This window comes from Symphalangus syndactylus, chromosome 10, assembly GCF_028878055.3.
Source record: "Symphalangus syndactylus isolate Jambi chromosome 10, NHGRI_mSymSyn1-v2.1_pri, whole genome shotgun sequence".
In the NCBI taxonomy this organism is placed as follows: Eukaryota; Metazoa; Chordata; class Mammalia; order Primates; family Hylobatidae; genus Symphalangus; species Symphalangus syndactylus.
This window is the reverse complement of record NC_072432.2, coordinates 135,782,998-135,802,436: the sequence shown is the minus strand read 5'-3', so window position 1 is coordinate 135,802,436 and position 19,439 is coordinate 135,782,998. Positions and strand designations below refer to the sequence as shown.

At 43.1% G+C, this 19,439-nt stretch overlaps 1 protein-coding gene across 5 annotated transcripts in view; it reads right to left on the bottom strand.

Annotated features, from left to right (window-relative positions):
* HGSNAT (heparan-alpha-glucosaminide N-acetyltransferase) overlaps positions 1-19,439 on the bottom strand; it is a 60,395-nt gene that overhangs the window by 9,717 nt on the left and 31,239 nt on the right. For 3 of the 5 annotated variants that reach the window (XM_055296128.2, XM_055296129.2, XM_063610971.1), the window contains 6 exons: positions 18,197-18,273; positions 16,848-16,878; positions 12,359-12,519; positions 10,990-11,105; positions 1,629-1,750; positions 811-937 (listed from right to left, as the gene is read on the bottom strand). In XM_055296128.2, the coding sequence (XP_055152103.1) occupies positions 811-937; positions 1,629-1,750; positions 10,990-11,105; positions 12,359-12,519; positions 16,848-16,878; positions 18,197-18,273 (634 nt within the window). The remainder of the gene's footprint in view (positions 1-810; positions 938-1,628; positions 1,751-10,989; positions 11,106-12,358; positions 12,520-16,847; positions 16,879-18,196; positions 18,274-19,439) is intronic. The other 2 variants (XM_063610970.1, XM_055296130.2) reach the window with 2 other exon arrangements.

Genomic DNA, 19,439 nt, shown 5'->3' with positions numbered 1-19,439 from the left:
AACAGTGTAATAGGTGCTGTCACGCACCCCCAGAGTCCTCCAACCCTTTCAGCATGGAAGCCTTCATTCCTCCAGCTGCTGGAAGTATTCATGACCACAGCTCTCAGACAGGTGCCTCTTCTGGATCTGCCCTTGACTAAAGAGAGCTGCCTCTCCACGGATCAGCCCTTTGCAGGGGGCCTTCCGCACCATCCAGGGGTAGGAAGGGCCCAATCCTTTGCCTCAATTCAGAACAACTCTGCAGCACCACCCCGGTGCCCCCGAGATTGGCTGGGGCCTTTGTTGGGGCTACAGTGCAGGTCAACTTCTCCCTCTGCGCGGTCCTGCCTCCTTCATTCCCCCACAAGGACTGCCTGATCAACTTCCTGCACGTGACCCTGTCTCAGGGTCTGCTGCCAGGAAAGCTGACCTGAGACGTACAGAAAAGCACTGTGCTATGATCATTTACACCATGCATTCTCACTTGTTGTTTTTTTTTTCCTTACAGAGACAGGGTCTCACTATTGCACAGGCTGGTCTCGGATTCCTGGGCTCAAGCAATCCTCTCACCTCAGCCTCCCGAGTAGCTGGGAATGCAGGTGCAAGCCACTGTGCCCAGCTCCACATTCTCACTTTAAAATCCAAAATAATGTTTACACACTGCCTTACAGTGATCCCTAAAGTCATTAAGTTAGCTGACTTTTCAAATAAGCATCAGTTCTCAGTGTGTTTTCGTAAATGCGCATGGTTTAAGGTTTGCTGGCTCTTTCTACTTTCCTTCACTTCTGAAAGCCTGAGTGCCAGTTCTAAGCGAACTCGAGTCTCACTCACAGCAGAAGACGGGTGCTGGTAAAGGTGATCGTCTCCCAGCAGCAGGCGGTCGATGTAGCCCGCAGCTCCTCCAGTGCAATTTGGATACTTGCCAAAATCTCCAATGCCCCCAGGACCAAGATAACCACTAGGAAGGCGAAAAGCATATGTAAATGACAAGACCTCAGAAGGGCAAACAGAGGGACAAGGGGCATGCTGGCTCATGCCTATAATCCCAGCACTTTGGGAGGCCGAGGCGGGCAGATCACCTGAGGTCAGGAATTTGAGACCAGCCTGGCCAACATGGTGAAACCCTGTCTCTATTAAAATACAAAAATTAGCCAGGCATGGTGGTGTGCACCTGTAATCCCAGCTCCTCGGGAGGCTAATGCAGGAGAACTGCTTAAACCTGGGAGGCAGAGGTTGCAGTGAGCCAAGTTCATGCCACTGCACTCCAGCCTGGGCGACAGAGCAAGATTCCATCTCCAAAAATAAAAATAAAAAACACATGGTTTATACTGGCTGTGTATGCAGCCCAATTCAGAAATCCCCAAACATGAGCCAGCTAAAATGTCCTTCTGGCTCATGCACGCTCACTGACAAACTGCTCCCACACTATGAAGGTGGGAGGCCCGATTTCTATTCAAGCTGACCCTCACACCACTCACAGGGAAATCACTCTGGACACGTGCCAATCTCCTCTCCCCATGCAAAGCAGGCCTCAAAGGAGAAGGAAGAGAGAAAGAGAATTCCTCTGACTAGAGACTTGTGAAAGCCCAGAGCCTCTGACTGGGCAGAACAGGACATGCACAAGGGATGACCCCCAGGGGTTCGCTTACGTAGGGCACCCAGGGACTGGCAGGAGGAATGTCAGGCCCAGCCACAGGCCTTCCAGCACCAGGATGAGCAGCCACTGGGGCCAGCTGGACGTGATGTCTCGAAGAGAAAGGCAGCTCCTCTCCTGAGTGGGGACAGAAAAATAAAACACGCGTGAACTAAATGCAAATAGAAGGGAACTAAGCACATGTCTTTAGGAAATTCCCGGTGACTCTTTTCTTGGCCTTTTTGGCAGTAATACAAAAACTTACTGACTACGTTTTAGGTTCTCCAGATGTTCCCTCTCCATGAAATCTCACAGTAAAACACCCATTCAAAAGAAATCAGCAGAAAATTATATTCCTATACCCAAGAGAACTGAAAACATATGTTCACACAAAAACTTGTACACATACACACAGGAGCATTGTTCACAACAGCAAAAAAGGGGATACAAGTCAAATGTTCACCGACTAATAAATGGGTGAGCAAAATGTGGTGTATCCCTACAGCGGAATCTAATTCAGCAATTTTGGAAGGAAGTGCTGACATATGCAACATGGATGAACCTCAAAAAATAAGCTAAGTGGAAGCATCCAGACACAAAAGGCCACATGTTATGTGACTTCACGTACAGGGACTGTCTAGAGCAGGTACATGTGTAGAGACAGCAAGTAGGCTGGGGTTGCCTGGGGCGGGGGGAGTTGTGATGTGGGGAGCGACGGGCGGTGAGTGCAGGGTTCTTCATGGGGTAAGGAAAACCTTCCAGAATTACAGACTGGTGACAGCTGCGCAACTCTGAATAGAGCAAATATCATCAAATTGTACACTTTCAGCATGGGAGTTTTATGGTACGTAAATTATACATCAATATACCTGTGATTTAAAATTTAAAAATAAAATATTTAAGTAAAATAACGAAATTCAAACTTCTGGATCTGTGTGGTTGAAGGAAGAAAGTGTGCAGCCCACCTATTCTTAGTGTCCCACTGAACCCCTGACCCTACGGTGATGGCCCAGGATGCACCTCCACAGACCCTCAGGTCCCACAGAAGGGCTGAAAATGGCAGCTTTGATATCCATGGCTAAGCAAGCTCCGTGCCCACTCAGGCACGTCTCGCCTCTCCTTCACCTTAAGGAAATCCACAGCCAGAGGACACATTAATGACAAGGGCAGGGGGGAAAGAGTAACAGTGACTAAAACACCCCCCAAACTAGATAACTAACATTGTAGGAAGCACCCAGAGAATGTGGGATTCAGTGATGAACTTGCTAGTTACGTATCTTGAAAGAAGCTAGAAGACAACACAGCTTTATTAACTGATTGTTGAATAGGACCCCAAATGGAAGATTTTAAACATTTCCATCGGAATTTTTGTCACTAATGGTAGGTGCTGGAAAGAAGTAACTGTCACCTGAGTCACCTGAGTGAACTCCACCTAGCAATTTATAGTAAGAGAGGAAGTAATCACAAATGAGATGGGACTCAGACATGCTTCTGATAAAGAAGCAATGCAAATAGCCAAGCACAATACCATCACTTTCCCATGCCCTACCTGGGGATTATCCTCAAAATTGAACTTTACAGCATTTGAATAGATACCAAAATGTTACATGAATTTTACACATATATATGTTACGCTACAAGGAAATTGAAAAAATCGCAATAATGCCCCAAGAGACTGAACCAGCAAACTGGATGCTGGTGGTATTATTTAATACCAAAAAGAATGGGGCCAGGCGGCCAGGCGCGGTGGCTCACGCCTGTACTCCCAGCACTTTGGGAGGCCGAGGCAGGCAGATCACGAGGTCAGGAGATCGAGACCATCCTGACTAATACAGTGAAACTCCATCTCTACTAAAAAATACAAAAAATTAGCTGGGCATGGAGGAGGTTCCAAGATGGCCGAATACGAACAGCTCCAGTATACAGCTCCCAGTGTGAGCGACGCAGAAGACAGATGATTTCTGCATTCCAACTGAGGTACCAGGTTCATCTCACTGGGGTTTGTCGGACAGTGGGTACAGCCCACGGAGCAGGGTGGGGCATCGCCTCACCCCGGGAAGCGCAAGGGGTCACAGAATTCCCTTTCCTAGCCAAGGGAAGCTGTGACAGACGGTACCTGGAAAATCGGGACACTCCTACCCTAATACTGCGCTTTTCCAACGGTCTTAGCAAACAGCACACCAGGAGATTATATCACACACCTGGCTTGGAGGGTCCCACACCCACAGAGCCTTACTCATTGCTAGCACAGCAGTCTGAGATCAAACTGCAAGGTGGCAGCGAGGCTGGGGGAGGGGCATCCGCCATTGCTGAGGCTTGAGTAGGTAAACAAAGCAGGTGGGGAGCTTGAACTGAGTGGAGCCCACCACAGTTCAAGAAGGCCTGCCTGCCTCTGTAGATGCCACCTCTGGGGGCAGGGCATAGCTGAACAAAAGGCAGCAGAAACTTCTGCAGACTTAAACATCCCTGTCTGACAGCTTTGAAGAGAGTAGTGGTTCTCCCAGCACAGAGATCTGAGAACAGACAGACTGCCTCCTCAAGTGGGTCCCTGACCCCTGAGTAGCCTAACCGGGAGACACCTCCCAATAGGGGCCGACTGACACCCCATACAGCTGGGTGCTCCTCTGAGGCGAAGCTTCCAGGGGAAGGATCTGGCAGCAACATTTGCCATTCTGCAGCCTCCACTGGTGATACCCAGGCAAACAGGTTCTGGAGTGGACCTCCAGCAAACTCCAACAGACCTGCAGCTGAGGGTCCTGACTGTTAGAAGGAAAACTAACAAACAAAAAGGACATCCACACCAAAATCCCATCTGTACGTCACCATCATCAAAGACCAAAGGTAGATAAAACCACAAAGATGGGGAGAAAACAGAGCAGAAAAGCTGAAAATTCTAAAAATCAGAGCACCTCTTCTCCTCCAAAGGAACGCAGCACCTCGCCAGCAATGGAACAAACCTGGTTGGAGAATGACTTTGATGAGTTGAGAGAAGAAGGCTTCAGACGAATGGTAATAACAAACTTCTCCGAGCTAAAGGAGGATGTTTGAACCCATCGCAAAGAAGCTAAAAACCTTGAGAAAAGATTAGACAAATGGGTAACTAGAATCAACAGTGTAGAGAAGACCTTAAATGACCTGTTGGAGCTGAAAACTGTGGCACAAGAAATACGTGACGCATGCACAAGCTTCAGTAGCCAATTTGATCAAGTGGAAGAAAGGGTATCAGTGATTGAAGGTCAAATGAATGAAATGAAGCGAGAAAAGAAGTTTGGAGAAAAAAGAGTAAAAAGAAATGAACAAAGCCTCCAAGAAATATGGGACTATATGAAAAGATCAAATCTGTGTCTGATTGGTGTACCTGAAAGTGACGGCAGAACAGAACAAAGTTGGAAAAAACTCTTCAGGATATTATCTAGGAGAACTTCCGCAACCTAGCAAGGCAGGCCAACATTCAAATTCAGGAAATACAGAGAACGCCACGAAGATACTCCTCAAGAAGAGCAACTCCAGGACACATAATTATCAGATTCACCAAAGTTGAAATGAAGGAAAAAATGTTAAGGGCAGCCAGAGAGAAAGGTCAGGTTACCCATAAAGGGAAGCCCATCAGACTAACAGCTGATCCCTCAGCAGAAACTCTACAAGCCAGAAGAGAGTGGGGGCCAATATTCAACATTCTTAAAGAAAAGAATTTTCAACCCAGAATTTCATATCCAGCCAAACTAAGTTTCATAAGTGAACGAGAAATAAAATACTTTACAGACAAGCAAATGCTGAGAGATTTTGTCACCACCAGGCCTGCCCTAAAAGAGCTCCTGAAGGAAGCACTAAACATGGAAAGGAACAAACGGTACCAGCCACTGCAAAAACATGCCAAATTGCAAAGACCATCAATGCTAGGAAGAAACTGCATCAACTAAAGTGCAAAATAACCAGCTAACGTCATAATGACAGGATCAAATTCACACATAATGATATTAACCTTAAATGTAAATGGGCTAAATGCTCCAATTAAAAGACACAGACTGGCAAATTGGATAAAGACTCAAGACCCATCAGTGTGCTGTATTCAGGAGACCCATCTCACGTGCAAAGACACACATAGGCTCAAAATAAAGGGATGGAGGAAGATCTACCAGGCAAATGGAAAACAAAAAAAGGCAGGGGTTGCAATCCTAGTCTCTGATAAAACAGACTTTAAACCAACAAAGATCAAAAGAGACAAAGAAGGCCATTACATAATGGTAAAGGGATCAATTCAACAAGAAGAACTAACTATCCTAAATATATATGCACCCAATACAGGAGCACCCAGATTCATAGAGCAAGTCCTTAGAGACCTACAAAGAGACTCAGACTCCCACACAATAATAACGGGAGACTTTAACACTCCACTGTCAACATTAGATCAATGAGACAGAAAGTTAACGAGGAATTGAACTCAGCTCTGCACCAAGCAGATCTAATAGATACCTACAGAACTCTCCATCCCAAATCAACAGAATATACATTCTTCTCAGCACCACATCTCACTTATTCCAAAATTGACCACAGAGTTGGAAGTAAAGCACTCCTCAGCAAATGTAAAAGAATAGAAATTACAACAAACTGTCTCTCAGACCACAGTGCAATCAAATTAGAACTCAGGATTAAGAAACTCTCTCAAAACTGCTCAACTACATGGAAACTGAACAACCCGCTCCTGAATGACTACTGGGTACATAACAGAATGAAGGCAGAAATAAAGATGTTCTTGGAAATCAATGAGAACAAAGACACAACATACCAGAATCTCTGGGACACATTTAAAGCAGTGTGTAGAGGGAAATTTATAGCACTAAATGTCCACAAGAGAAAGCAGGAAAGATCTAAAACTGACACACTAACATCACCATTAAAAGAACTAGAGAAGCAAGAGCAAACACATTCAAAAGCTAGCAGAAGGCAAGAAATAACTAAGATCAGAGCAGAACTGAAGGAAATAGAGACACAAAAAACCCTTCAAAAAAATCAATGAATCCAGGAGCTGGTTTTTTGAAAAGATCAACAAAATTGATAAACCGCTAGCAAGACTAATAAAGAAGAAAAGGGAGAAGAATCAAATAGACGCAATAAAAAATGATAAAGGTGATATCACCACCGAATACAAACTACAATCCACAGAAATACAAACTACAATCAGAGAATACTATAAACACTTCTACTCAAATAAACTAGACAATCTAGAAGAAATGGATAAATTCCTGGACACATACACCCTCCCAAGACTAAACCAGAAAGAAGTTGAATCCCTGAATAGAACAATAACAGGTCTGAAATTGAGGCAATAATCAATAGCTTACCAACAAAAAAACTCCAGGACCAGATGGATTCACAACCGAATTCTACCAGAGATACAAAGAGGAGCTGGTACCATTCCTTCTGAAACTATTCCAATCAATAGAAAAAGAGGGAATCCTCCCTAACTCATTTTATGAGGCCAGCATCATCCTGATACCAAAGCCTAGCAGAGACACAATAAGAAAAGACAATTTCAGATCAATATCCTTGATGAACATTGATGCAAAGATCCTCAACAAAATACTGGCAAACCGAATCCAGCAGCACATCAAAAAGCTTATCCACCACGATCAAGTCGGCTTCATTCTGGGATGCAAGGCTGGTTCAACATACGCAAATCAATAAAGGTAATCCATGATATAAACAGAACCAAAAACAAAAACCACGTGATTATCTCAATAGATGCAGAAAAGGCCTTTGAAAAAATTCAACAGCCCTTCATGCTAAAAACTCTGAATAAACTAGGTATTGATGGGACCTATCTCAAAATAATAAGAGCTACTTATGACAAACCCACAGCCAATATCATACTGAATGAGCAAAAAGTGGAAGCATTCCCTTTGAAAACTGGCACAAGACAGGGATGCCCTCTCTCACCACTCCTATTCAACATAGTGTTGGAAGTTCTGGCCAGGGCAATCAGGCAGGAGAAAGAAATAAAGGGTATTCAATTAGGAAAAGAGGAAGTCAAATTGTCCCTGTTTGCAGATGACATGATTGTATATCTAGAAAACCCCATCATCTCAGCCCAAAATTTCCTTAAGCTGATTAGCAACTTCAGCAAAGTCTCAGGATACAAAATCAATGTGCAAAAATCACAAGCATTCCTATACACCAATAACAGACAAACAGCCAAATCATGAGTGAACTCCCATTCACAACTGCTTCAAAGAGAATAAAATACCTAGGAATCCAGCTTACAGGGGATGTCAAGGACCTTCTCAAGGAGAACTACAAACCACTGCTCAATGAAATAAAAGAGGGCACAAACAAATGGAAAAACATTCCATGCTTATGGGTAGAAAGAATCAATCTCATGAAAATGGCCATACGGCCCAAGGGAATTTATAGATTCAATGCCATCCCCATCAAGCTACCAATGACTTTCTTCACAGAATTGGAAAAAACTACTTTAAAGTTCATATGGAACCAAAAACGAGCCCGCATTGCCAAGACAATCCTAAGCCACAAGAACAAAGCTGGAGGCATCACGCCACCTGGCTTCAAACTATACTACAAGGCTACAGTAACCAAAACAGCATGGTACTGGTACTAAAACAGAGATCTAGACAAATGGAACAGAACAGAGCCCTCAGAAATAATACCACACATCTACAACCATCTGATCTTTGACAAACCTGACAAAAACAAGAAATGGGGAAAGGATTCCTTATTTAATAAATGGTGCTGGGAAAACTGGCTAGCCATATGTAGAAAGCTGAAACTGGATCCCTTCCTTACATCTTATACAAAAATTAATTCAAGATGGATTAAACACTTAAATGTTAGACCTAAAACCATAAAAACCCTAGAAGAAAACTTAGGCAATACCATTCAGGACATAGGCATGGGCAAGGACTTCATGACTAAAACACCAAAAGCAATAGCAACAAAAGCCAAAATTGACAAATGGGATCTAATTAAACTAAAGAGCTTCTGCACAGCAAAAGAAACTACCATCGGAGTGAACAGGCAACCTACAGAATGGGAGAAAATTTTTACAACCTACCCATCTGACAAAGGGCTAATATCCAGAATCTACAAAGAACTTAAACAAATTTACAAGAAGAAATCAAACAACCCCATCAAAAATTGGGCGAAGGATATGAACAGACACTTCTCAAAAGAAGACGTTTATGCAGCCAACAGATACATGAAAAAATGCTCATCATCACTGGCCATCAGAGAAATGCAAATCAAAACCACAATGAGATACCATCTCACACCAGTTAGAATGGCCATCATTCAAAAGTCAGGAAACAACAGGTGCTAGAGAGGATGTGGAGAAATAGGAACACTTTTACACTGTTGGTGGGACTGTAAACTAATTCAATCATTGTGGAAGTCGGTGTGGCGATTCCTCAGGGATGTAGAACTAGAAATACCATTTGACCCAGCCATCCCATTACTGGGTATATACCCAAAGGATTATAAATCATGCTGCTATAAAGACACATGCACACGTATGTTTATTGCGGCACTATTCACAATAGCAAAGACTTGGAACCAACCCAAATGCCCTTCAATGATAGACTGGATTAAGAAAATGTGGCACATATACACCATGGAATACTATGCAGCCATAAAAAAGGATGAGTTCATGTCCTTTGTAGGGACATGGATGAAGCTGGAAACCATCATTCTGAGCAAACTATCACAAGGACAGAAAATCAAACACTACATGTTCTCACTCATAGGTGGGAATTGAACGATGGGAACACTTGGACACAGGGTGGGGAACATCACACCCCGGGGCCTGTTGTGGGGCAGGGGGAAGGGGGAGGTATAGCATTAGGAGATATACGTAATGTAAATGACGAGTTAACCGGTGCAGCAAACCAACATGGCACATGTATACCTATGTAACAAACCTGCACGTTGTGCACATATACCCTAGAACTTAAAAGTATAATTAAAAAAATATATTAGCTGGGAGTGGTGGTGGGCGCCTGTGGTCCCAGCTACTCGGGAGGCTGAGACAGGAGAATGGCGTGAACCCAGGAGGCGGAGCTTGCAGTGAGCCCAGATCGCGCCACTGCACTCCAGCCTGGGGGACAGAGCGAGACTCCCTCTCAAAAAAAAAAAAAAAAATGAGGCCAGGCATGGTGACTCACACCTGTAGTCCTAGCATTTTGGGAGGCTGAGGCGGGTAAATGACTTGAGCCCAGGAGTTCAAGGCCAGCCCTGGGCAACATGGTGAAACCTTGTCTCTGTGATAAATACAATCATTAACTGGGCATGGTAGTGCATGCCTATAGTCCCAGCTCCTCAGGAGGCTGAGGCAGGAGAATCACTTGAGCCTGGAAGGTTAAGGCAACAGTGAGTTGAGATCGTGCCCCTGCACTCCAGCCTGGGTAACAGAGTGAGACCCTGTCTCCAAGAAGTAAATAAAACAGAATGCATTTGAAACTAACAGAGAGGATTGTGCATGTTCCTGACACAAAGAAATGATAATAACTGTTTGAGGTGATGAATATGCTAATTACCCTGATTTGATCATTACACACTGTATGATACACAGGTATCAAAATATTACTCTGGGCCTCATAAATATGTACAATTATTACATATCAACTAAAAATAAGAGGAAAAAAGAATGCATGTGATCACTGTCTGCTGACAAATTTGTTAAGAGGATAGATCTCATGTCGTGTATTTTACAATAAAAAAATTGACATAAAGATTAAAAATAACTAATGAAAGTGAAAATCAGAATGTATTTGATTAGCAGATCTACAGTATTGCACGCAGAAATTTTAGAAGTTCTAAAAACCATATCCCCCTTTGTTCTCCTTTTTTTTAAAAAACACTGTTTTGGCTGGGCATGGTGGCTCACACCTGTAATACCAGCAATTTATGAGGCCGAGGCAGGAAGATCACCAGAGTCCAGGAGTTTGAAACCAGCCTGGGCAACACAGTGAGACCTTGTCTCTACAAAAAAATAAAGAAAATTAGCCAGGCATGGTGGTGCACTCCTGTAGTCCCAGCTAATTAGGAGACTGAGGAGGGAGGATCGCTTGAGCCTGGGACGTTGAGGCTTCAGTGAGCCAAGATCACACCACTGCACCCCAGCCTGGGCAACACAGCAAGACCCTGTATCAACAACAACAAGAACAACAACAACAAGAACACAGTTTCTGGCCAGGCATGGTGGCTCACACCTGTAATCCCCGTGCTTTGGGTGGCCAAGGCAGGAGGATCACTTGAAGCCAGGAGTGAGAGACCAGTCTGGACAACATAGTGAGACCGTATCACTACACAGTACATTTTTTTTTAATTTAAAAAAAGTTTTTCTTAATTAAAACATGGTTTCTCACCGAGGCACAATGTTCAGGCACAGGTTTAGCAAAGAGGAGCTCCAACACAGCAACCACAAAGTATGTCACTCCCAAGCGCTGCAGCACACCAGGAATGCGCACCTTGTCCCAAGACACTGCAAAAGACACAAGTTAGGTCAAGTGTTAGCCAGGACTTCTCAACTCATCCCAGGACAACATTATTTGTTTCCTAAAGGGGAAGACATACCTATATTGCATCTAAGTAAGTCTTTTTTAAGCTCTTGGACATGGAAATATATATGGTCAAGAGACATGGGCTCAGCCCAGCTTCCAAAAACAGGCCAATCCCTCTTAATACAAGGAGGGTCAGTCAGGGACATGGCTCAAACTCAAAACAGGAAGCTGGCCAGGTGAGAGACTGGGATAAGAACCAAAGCATCTTACTCAGGTGTGGGGATAAAGCCAGGCCTGCGCCTGACCCTGGCTCTTTCCTATTAGGAATTTGCAATCAACCCGAACGTCCACTAGGACCTTGCAGGCCCAACACAAGCCACTCTCCCTGCCCTATCCACTACCCAGCTGTATCACCACAAGAACGCCACTGACTGACCCTCCCTGCCCTAGCTGCTACCCGACCGTATGACCAGAAGAACAGACCTGACAACAAACCCTAAAATGAATCCTACTGGAAGCAGTGGCTCCCTTTTTGGAGATCCACCAAGTCCACATTCATATGAAACACCATCTGGAAGTGACCTCCACCTCTTGCTAGTGCCTATTAAAGTACATATTGCCTGAGGGCTCCATTTGGCCATGGTCTAGATGTTTGTGTCCTCTTCTGCTAATGACAGTTGCAAGGCCCTTGAGGACAGTGACTAGTGCCCTCCTGACTCTGATACTCGTTCAAAGCAGAAGGCTCACAAGCCTTCCCTCAGCTCTGCTGTCCCTGCACACCACTAAACTAATGACAAAGATATTACTCCTTCCAGAAACCCAGCTGCCATACAAGTGCCGGCGAAGGTGGATTCGTGAACTGCCGCACACTACTGAAAGCTGATGAAATCACATTAGCAGGGGGCAAAGTTGGAGACCAAGGCGGCCTGGTCTGGTCCTTGCTGTGCCTCTCACTACACTCAGATAATCCAGAGAAAACCTTCAATCGCTCTTGGCCTCAGACTTTTCCTTTGTACAAGAGAAGGGTTTGAGTAGTCTCAGAGGCTCCTCCTAGGTCTAAAATTCAAAAATAATAATAATAATGCTCACAGTTAGACAACCATTGGATATACTTTCCTAATGATTACCCTATTTGCAGGCATCTGAGATGGAGGAATTGCATTTCTCTCAAATTACAACATATAGTTTCCGTATTTCAACCTGAATATATATAACAGAGGGAAAAAGTACTTACATGGGCCAAGGCAATAATTGGGATTCACAATGATAATTCCTATGCAGATTAACAGGAAACTCCTCCATGCAATCTTCCCTAGCAATCTGAATTTTGAACATCCCCGTTGCAGTATAGAAGTCATTGATAGAAAAATGGAAGATCCCATAATAAATACAAACCTAAAAAGAATCCAGTTATTAACAGGTGGCCATTTCCAATTTTTTTGTCTATATATCAATAACATTTTATAATATGCTATAAAAGAGAAGCAACCATAATTTGTTTAAAGTAGCCAATTACTGAAATAATACTGAGCTAACAGTAGAGGAAGAGAGCTCAGAATATAGCCCCATGGGGATGGAAGGTTTTTGATAGTGCACCTTCAAGTCCTGTCTTAGGAGAAAATTTCTTTAATATTAAATGGAATTTCCAAGGACAACCCTCCCATTTCATTATCAAAAAGAAATGATGATTCGATGCCACAATAATGTCTTCAAATAACTAGACATTCACTAGCACACACTCAAAGCCCTTGAAAAACAGACATTTCAATTATTTCTATACACCCTTCTGCGCCTGAAAGAAAAATGAAAGCTTACTTTTTCTCTCTCCATTTAGTCTGAGTCATACACGTTTCCTTTCTTTTCTTTGACCATATTAAATTATCTTTTTTTTTTTTTTTTTGAGACATAGTCTCGCTCTGTTGCCCAGACTGGAGTGCAGTGGCACGATCTCGGCTCACTGCAAACTCCACCTCCTGGGTTCACGCCATTCTCCCGCCTCAGCCTCCCGAGTAGCTGGGACTACAGGCGCCCGCCACCACGCCCAGTTAATTTTTTGTATTTTTAGTAGAGACGGGGTTTCACCGTCTTAGCCAGGATGGTCTTGATCTCCTGACCTCGTGATCCGCCCGCCTCGGCCTCCCAAAGTGCTGGGATTACAGGCGTGAGCCACCGCGCCCGGCCCTAAATTATCTCTTTTAAAAAAAAAAAAAAAAAGTTAGAATACTGATTTTTCTAATTACTTGGCAAGGGATCACAGAGATGAAAGTTTGCTCTTGCTGCATTCCTTGGTGTCTCTGGGAAAAACTGAAAGCCTTTCCTCCAAGATCTGGAACACGACAAGGATGCCTACTTTTCACCACTGTTATTCAACATGGCACTAATAATAAGTACAAAAATAGAGCAGTCAGACAAGAGAAACAAATAAAGTGCATCCAAGTTGGAAAGGAGGAAGTCGAAGTGTCCTTGTTTGCAGATAACATGATCTTATATGTGGAAAAACCTAGACTCCACCAGAAAACTATTAGAACTGATCAACAAATTCAGTAAAGCTGCAGGATACAAAATCAACACGCAACAATCAGTAGCATTTCTATATGCCAACAGAAAACAATCTGAAAAAAGAAATCAGGAAAGGAATTCCATTTCCAATAGCCACAAATAAAATAAAGTACCTCAAAATTAACGTAACCAAAGAAGAGAAGGATTTCTACAATGAAAACTATAAACCACTGATGAAAGAAACTGAAGAGGGCACCAAAAAATGGAAAGAAATTCCATGTTCCTACATTAGAAAAATTAATATTGTTAAAATGTTCACACCACCTAAAGCAATCTACAGACTCAATGCAATCCCTATCAAAATACCAGTAACATTCTTCACTGAAATAGAAAAAAACAATGCTGAAATTTATATGGAACCACAAAAGACCCAGCGTAGCCAAAGTTATCCTGAGCAAGAAGAACAAAACTGGAAGAATCACATTACCTGACTTTAAATTATACCACAGAGCTATAGAAACAAAAACAGCATGGTAGTGGCATAAAAACAGACACATAGATAGTGGGACAGAATAGAGAACTCAGAGCTAAATCCATATAGCTACAGTGAACTCATTTTTGACAAAAGTGCCAAGAACACACATTGGAGAAAGGACAGTCTCTTCAAAAAAATGATGCTGGAAAACTGGATATTCATATGCAGAAGAATGAACCTATACCCCTATCTCTCACCATATAAAAAAAAATCAAATCAAAATGGATTAAAGACTTAAACTTAAGACCTCAAACTATGAAACTACTAAGAGAAAACATTGGGGAAACACTCCAGCACACTGGACTAAGTGAAGATTTCTTGATTAACACACCACACAGCACAAGTAACCAAAGCAAAAATGGACAAATGGGATCATATCAAGTAAAAAGCTTCCACACAGAAAAGATAATTAACAAAGTGAAGAGACAACCCCTGGAATGGGAGAAAATATTTGCAAACTCCCCATCAGACAAGCGATTAATAGCCAGAACATATAAGGAGCTCAAACAACCCTATAGGGAAAAAAATCTAATAATCCAATTAAAAATGGATTAAAAGACCGGGCTCAGTGGCTCACGCCTGTAACCCTAGCACTTTGGGAGGCCAAGGCGGGCAGATTACCTGAGGTCAGGAGTTCAAGACCAGCCTGGCCAACGTGGTGAAACCTCGTCTCTACTAAAAATACAAAAAAATAGCCAGGTGTGGTGGCGCGCACCTGTAATCCCAGCTACTCTGGAGGCTGAGGCAGGAGAATCGCTGGAACCCAGGAGGCAGAGGTTGCGATGAACCAAGATCATGCCACCGCACTCCCACCTGGGCTACAGAGCAAGACTTCATCTCAAAAAAAAAAAAAAAAAAAAAAGAGGACAAAAGATCTGAACAGACATTTCTCAAAAGAAGACATCCAAATGGCAAACAGGAATATGAAACGGTGCTCAACATCATTGATCATCAGAGAAATGCAAGTCAAAGCTACAATGAGATGTCATCTTACCCCAGTTAAAATGGTTTTTATCCAAAAGACAGCAATAACCAATGCTGGTGAGGAGGTGGGGAAAAGGGAACCCCTGTACACTGTTGGTGGGAATGTAAATTAGTACAATCACCATGGACAATAGGTTAGAGGTTCCTCAAAAACTAAAAATAGAGGTACCGTATGATCCAGCAATCCCACTGCTGGGTAGATATGCAAAAGAAAGGAAATCAGTATATTGAAGAGATACTCCCATCTTTATTGCAGCACTATTCACAATAGCCAAGATCTGGAAGCAGACTAAGCGTCCATCAACAGACACTTAGAAAGAAAATGTGGTGCATATACACAATGAAGTACTATTCAGCCATAAAAAACAATGAGATCCTGTCATGTGCAACAGCATGGATGGAACTGGAGGACATTATGTTAAGTGAAATAAGCCATGTGAAGACACACTTCACATGTTCCAATTATTTGTGGAGCTAAAAATTAAAACAACTGAACTCAGGGCGACAGAAGGATGGACACCAGAAGGGAAGGGTAGTGGGGAGGGAAGGAGGGGGGATGGTTAATGAGTATAAAAATATAGCTGGATGGAATGAATAAGATCAAGTATTTGATAGCACAACAGGGTGACTACAGTCAACAATAATTTACTGTACATTTAAAAATAACTAAAAAATTATAATTGGATTATCACAAAATGGTAAATGCCTGAGGGGGTGGGTACCCTACTTACCCTGATGTGATTATTATACATTGTATGCCTGCATCAAAATATCTCATGTTTACCATAATATATAAACTATGTACCCACAAAAATTTAAAATTTGAAATAAAAAATAACAATAATAAGGCTGGTACTACCTGCTAATGAGGGAGCAATGTCACTCAATACACCATAGCAAAGACAGAAATTCCACATCACATAGGCAATGTCCCTTCACAAGAATAAGAAGCCACGAATGATCAGAGACAAAATTGAGTTACTCAATTGTTATTTTAAATTTTAGTTTATGACTATCATTGCCCACCTACATATTTATTAGCATTCACTGATACCAATATACTGTAATTCTTTAGGAAATAGGATTTTATAAGTATTTTCAGGATTAATGGAACTGAACTACATGTTCAGAATTTATAATTTCCTACAAGGTTTCAGGATCTGGCATACCATATCTACACTAACAAAATATTCCCTACAAAATCACTTTTTTTCTTTTTTTCTTTTTTTTTGAGATGAAGTCTCACTCTGTCGCCCAGGCTGGAGTGCAGTGGCATGATCTCTGCTCACCGCAACCCCCGCCTCCCGGGTTCAAGCGATTCTCCTTCCTCAGCCTCCCGAGTAGCTGGGATTACAGGCACGTGCCACTGCACCCGGCTAATTTTTTGTATTTTTAGTAGAGACAGAGTTTCACCATGTTGGCCAGGCTGGTCTTGAACTCCTGACCTCAGGTAATCTGCCTGCCTCGGCCTCCCAAAGTGCTAGGATTACAGGCGTGAGCCACCGTGCCCGGCCCAAAATCACTTTTTTATACACACATGTGTAGGCACTGTGTCAAGTATGAGAACTATCCAGTAACAGGACTTTCGGAAGGACTTCCTAACCACATAACACACGCCCGTCTCAGAGACAGGCTCCAGCACCATCTGAAAAACAGGAGACTGGAGTCAACCCATGGAAGAGAAGAGGGCAGACCGGCAACTCACCACGGGAACACGAGGTCAGCCACTGTCAGCCCTGCAGAACAAGTACAAAGCATAAGCAAAAGGACTCTAGAATACAAATACCTCCTAAATCTAGTGTGGACTTCATTATACACTGGTATAGAAAGTAAACCCAGGGCAGGCACAGTGACTCATGCCTGTAATCTCAACACTTTGGGAGGCCGAGGCAAGCAGATCACCTGAGGTCAGGAGTTCAAGACTAGCCTGGCCACCGTGATCAAATCCCGTCTCTACTAAAAATACAAAAATTAGCCAGGCGTGGTGGCGGGCACCTGTAATCCCAGCTACTTGGGAGGCTGAGGCAGGAGAATCACTTGAACCTGGGAGGCAGAGGTGGCAGTGAGCCAAGATCGTACCATTGCACTCCAGCCTGGGTGACAAGAGTGAAACTCCATCGCAAAAAAAAAAAAGAAAAAGAAAACTATAGGCCGGGTGTGGTGTGGCTCACACCTGTAATCCCAGCACCTTGGGAGGCTAAGGTGGGAGGATCGCTTGAGCCCAGGAGTTTGAGACCAGCCTGGGCAACAGAGTGAGACACCATCTGTACTAAAAATTGTTTTAAAAAACTAGCCAGGTATGGTGGCACACACCTGTAGTCCCAGCTACTCAGGAGGCTGAGGTGGGAGGATTGCTTGAGCCCAGGAGGTCGAGGCTGTGGTCAGCTATTATCACACCACTGCAATATAGCCTGGGCTACAAAGCAAGACTCTGCCTTTAAAAAAAGAAAGTAAACTCACAAACTCTTCCTTGAGACTCTGTAACCAAGCACTGGGCCTGGCTGGGACGCTTCCTATGAACATAACTAGACACGGGAGAACCAAACTAGAAATATGTAGACACATTTGTTAGGTTTAAGAAGCACTAATCCATTCTTAAAGCAACTACCAAGCCAGACTTACAGATATTATTCACCACCACTCAGACCAATCCTAGTTCAACGCCATCTCAAAAAGGACCATAAGTCCTAGAAGACAGAGCCCCCAAGAGCATGGTGGCTGTAATAGAAGGCATATCTAGAACATGACCATGATCATTTACAACCAAATCCGTAACATATTCTGCAGAGTCCCTAAGTCCCACAGCAGGAACTTCTAGAGTCTGTTATTCCAGTGAAGCTTTACAGATTCACAGCACACAAAAGGAGGAACAAAACTAAAGGGTTCGCAGAATCATCTACAGGTCACCCTAGGAGGGAGCAGGAGCTCAGTGGCTCAGAGGAGGCTGCTGGGGCTCATTTCTGGAGTTTCTGGGGAGAATGCTGAGTGATTCTCCTGCCCTGAAGCTCTGTGAAGGACGTATGTAAGCAACATTACTTTTAGGAAATATCTTACCATTCCAACTCGCGTGTTTGAAGTACCAATATTTTCCTCCTCCATAATTGACAAAGACCATGAGTATAAGAGCAATCCTAGAAGAAGCCAACAAAGAGAAGCCTTTCAGGGTTTGCTATGTGAAAAGGAAGGGCTGAACTGAAGACACATTTATACTCACAAGGTGCAATCATGCACCAGTGCAATCCTACCGAGCATTTTCTTACACAAGATGAGACATCAAGGCCAAGAAGTGATTATTTTCTAATCATTGCAATTAGGACCATGCACTGCAGTTAGGACCATTGCCAACACTGCCAACATGATGTCTTAACCAAAGTTTATACTGCAGTCTTAAACTATATAACTTGAAAACATAGCAAAATATTTCCGATGACTCAGTTTTGTGCTAATTATTTAGATGTCTCAGGTTAAAGAACTCTAGTAGAAGACACACAGCCAGTTGAGTCAGCAAGCTCAGAATTCCAATCTTGGATCCTTTTCTGTCATTAGCCGTAAGACCCCAGGCAAGGTTCTCATCAGTAAACTCAGTGTGCTCATCTGTAAAAGAAAGTGCCCTAGCCACGTGACTTTTAAGGAGAATGACGTATTTTACAGCAGCTAACTAGTGTCCAGCATATTTTAGACACTTAATAAATGTTAGTTCCTGTCTATCTGTGACCATCTTATCTCCAGAAGTAGCAATGGAAATCTAAAAGACAGAGTAATAGATTCCAGATGTGCTACTGTTTGAGGCTAACTGTGCAGAATGCTGAGGGTGCTGACCTCAGGTGTCAACAGACTAATTTGGGAGACTCTGTAACCCAAGTGCCTGCAATCAAACCCTGGCTTTCCTATTTGGTACCTGAGTGAGCTTGGGCAAGTTACTTCACTCAGCAGCACAATTTCTTTTACTTTTAATGTGAATCAGGCACATTAAAAGTATATATCTCATAGGATTACTAAGAGATGAAATAAATTAAGACGAGTTAGAACAGTGACTGGCACGTTATGAGAACTCCTGAATTGTTAGCAAGTTTCATTATGATCATATTGTTCTTACTACCTGCTTCCAATCTACCTGCCAGGGCACTCAGGGCTCTGGTGAGACTGGGGCAAAGTTATAGGGTTGTCACTAGAGTTCAGAAGGCTTCAGTATGTAGAAATAAAAGAGCTGATACCTGTGTATTTACTCTTAGCTCTACAGTTTTTAAACTTTATTTTCAGATTTCAGTCCTGGCCTTTGTTCTTCTACCAGGGCTAT